The sequence below is a fragment of the Lonchura striata genome, chromosome 36, assembly GCF_050655825.1.
Source record: "Lonchura striata isolate lonStrDom1 chromosome 36, ASM5065582v1, whole genome shotgun sequence".
In the NCBI taxonomy this organism is placed as follows: Eukaryota; Metazoa; Chordata; class Aves; order Passeriformes; family Estrildidae; genus Lonchura; species Lonchura striata.
The window spans coordinates 6713101-6715513 of NC_140738.1; the positions used below are offsets into that span (position 1 = coordinate 6713101).

Sequence of the window (2413 nt, forward strand, 5' to 3'; positions counted from 1 at the left end):
GGTTGGTGAGGGGTCTGGAGCACAAGTGCTGTGAGGAGTGGCTGAAGGAGCTGGGGTTGTTGATCCTGGAGAAGAGGAGGCTCAGGGAAGACAAGGTGGTGTCAGGGCACAGGTTGGACTCGATGATCTCCAAGGTCTTTTCCAGCCTTGCTGATTCTGGGATTCTCTGAAAACACCCTTGGAGCAGTTGCAGGAGAAGCCCTGGGCCTCCTCTTCAGAAGCTCCAGCAGCCCAGGTCCCTCAGCTTCTCCTCACAGCCCCAAAGCCCATCCTGTCAGTCCTGCAGAGCCTCTGCAGCTCCTCCTCACTGCCCAGAACAGGGAGCCCCACAGGCAGACACAGCAGCCCAGATGTGCCCCCCTGGCCTGGGGTGCCTCTGGCAAGGGAGCAGCACCAGGCACTGCAGGAGCCTGCAGACAATTCCTGCAGCACTTGTGGGATGATCCTGCTCCCCAGGGGACGTTCCCATGGTGCCAAGTCAGGAACTGCAATGGGGAGTGGGGCCAGAGAGGAAAGGGCAAACAGGGATGGGCTGTGTGCAGGGGAGGGAACAGGGCTGGGCAAGAGGAAGAAATCTGGACCAGGGAAGAGTAAAGAAAGCAAAGGTGAAGCCAAGGAAATTCCTAGGGCAGTTTGGGGGTGGCTGCCAGGCAGCTCTGGCTCTGAGCAGCAGCGTCTCCAGTGGGACAGGAAACTCCCAGCTGAAAGGAAAAAACTTTCTGGCTGACTGCAGAGGCCAGGACAAAGCTGAGTGGTTTCCCAGGCATCCCCCAGCCCTTCCTGGCCCCAGGGGCTGATGGCATTTGTGCTCCCTCAGGTTCATGTCCCCACACCAACAGCCTGGGGCTGCTCACGGGGGTTTTCTGTGCTGAGCATTGGCCTGGCCGTGTTCTTGAGAGGGCCTGGGCAAGGAGCCTGGAGCCCCCAGGCCCTGGCCTGAGGCGTCAGCGCTGCCCCAGCAGTGCCCATGGCCTGTCCCTGCTGCAGCCCCGGCACTGCCACCCCCAGGACTGTGCCCGGCCCCGAGAGCACTCAGGGCCTGCAGCAACACCAGGGCCACCAGGGCAGCGAGGCAGGGCCACGGGAGCAGCACTGGCAGCACCAAGTGCTGCTGCTCCTGGGCACAGCTGCTGTGCCAGCCCTGATCTGCCCCAGCTCTGCACACAGACATTGCTGCTGCAGCTCCAGAGAAGGCAACAAAAGGGCATTTCTGCAGAAAACTGTGCTGGGAGATCCTTTAGTTCCTTTAAAGTGACTGAGAGTGAAGCCCCTCATTGACACAGTCTGTGGGTACAGGGAAAGTGGAGAGAAACAAAATGAGAAATGGCACAAAAAATGATATTTAGTGCAGACAATGTGGAAAAAACTAAAACAAAGGAAAAAATACCCAAACAAATCAACAAAATGTGTCAAAGATGACTTTTATTACAAGTGATTGGCAGAAATTGGCCAGCAGTTTAATGTTTCTGAAGGCATCCAGTCATCAGTGTCCACACTGCAGCCTTCAGTTCCTGGTTCCTCAGGCTGTAGATGAGGGGGTTCAGGGCTGGAGGCACCACCGAGTACAGAACTGACAGGGCCAGATCCAGGGATGGGGAGGACATCGAGGCGGGCTTCAGGTAGGCAAACACTGCAGTGCTGAGGAACAGAGAGACCACGGCCAGGTGAGGGAGGCAGGTGGAAAAGGCTTTGTGCCGTCCCTGCTCTGAGGGGATCCTCAGCACAGCCCTGAAGATCTGCACATAGGAGAAAACAATGAACACAAAACAGCCAAGTCCTAAACAGGCGTTACCTGCAATGAGCCCAAGTTCCCTGAGGTAGGATTTGGAGCAGGAGAGTTTGAGAATTTGGGGGATTTCACAGAAGAACTGGCCCAGGGCATTGCCATGGCACATGGGCAGGGAAAATGTATTGGCTGTGTGCAGCAGAGCAGTGAGAAAGGCACTGGCCCAGGCAGCTGCTGCCATGTGGGCACAAGCTCTGCTGCCCAGGAGGGTCCCGTAGTGCAGGGGTTTGCAGATGGACACGTAGCGGTCGTAGCACATGATGGTCAGCAAGAAATACTCTGATCCAATGAAGAAGGAAAAAAAATAGAGCTGTGCAGCACATCCTGAGTAGGAGATGTTCCTGGTGTCCCAGAGGGAATTGTGCATGGCTTTGGGGACAGTGGTGCAGATGGAGCCCAGGTCGCTGAGGGCCAGGTTGAGCAGGAAGAAGAACATGGGCGTGTGCAGGTGGTGGCCGCAGGCTACGGCGCTGATGATGAGGCGGTTGCCCAGGAGGGCAGCCAGGGAGATGCCCAGGAAGAGGCAGAAGTGCAGGAGCTGCAGCTGCCGCGTGTCTGCCAGTGCCAGCAGGAGGAAGTGGCTGATGGAGCTGCTGTTGGACATTTGCTCTGGCTGCACGTGGGAAT

General features: G+C 57.2%; 1 protein-coding gene across 1 annotated transcript; it reads right to left on the reverse strand.

Annotated features, from left to right (window-relative positions):
- Positions 1-1215: 1215 nt before the first annotated feature.
- Positions 1216-2045, reverse strand: LOC146764078 (olfactory receptor 14J1-like). The gene has a single exon (XM_085565444.1). It carries the CDS (start codon positions 2043-2045, stop codon positions 1458-1460), a length of 588 nt encoding a protein of 195 aa, XP_085421570.1. The 3' UTR covers positions 1216-1457.
- Between the last annotated feature and the right edge of the window lie 368 nt (positions 2046-2413).

What these genes read in the sequence shown, in the direction of transcription:
- LOC146764078 (XM_085565444.1), bottom strand. Translation starts at nt 2,045, where the DNA reads ATGTGCTACGACCGCTACGTGTCCATCTGCAAACCCCTGCACTACGGG.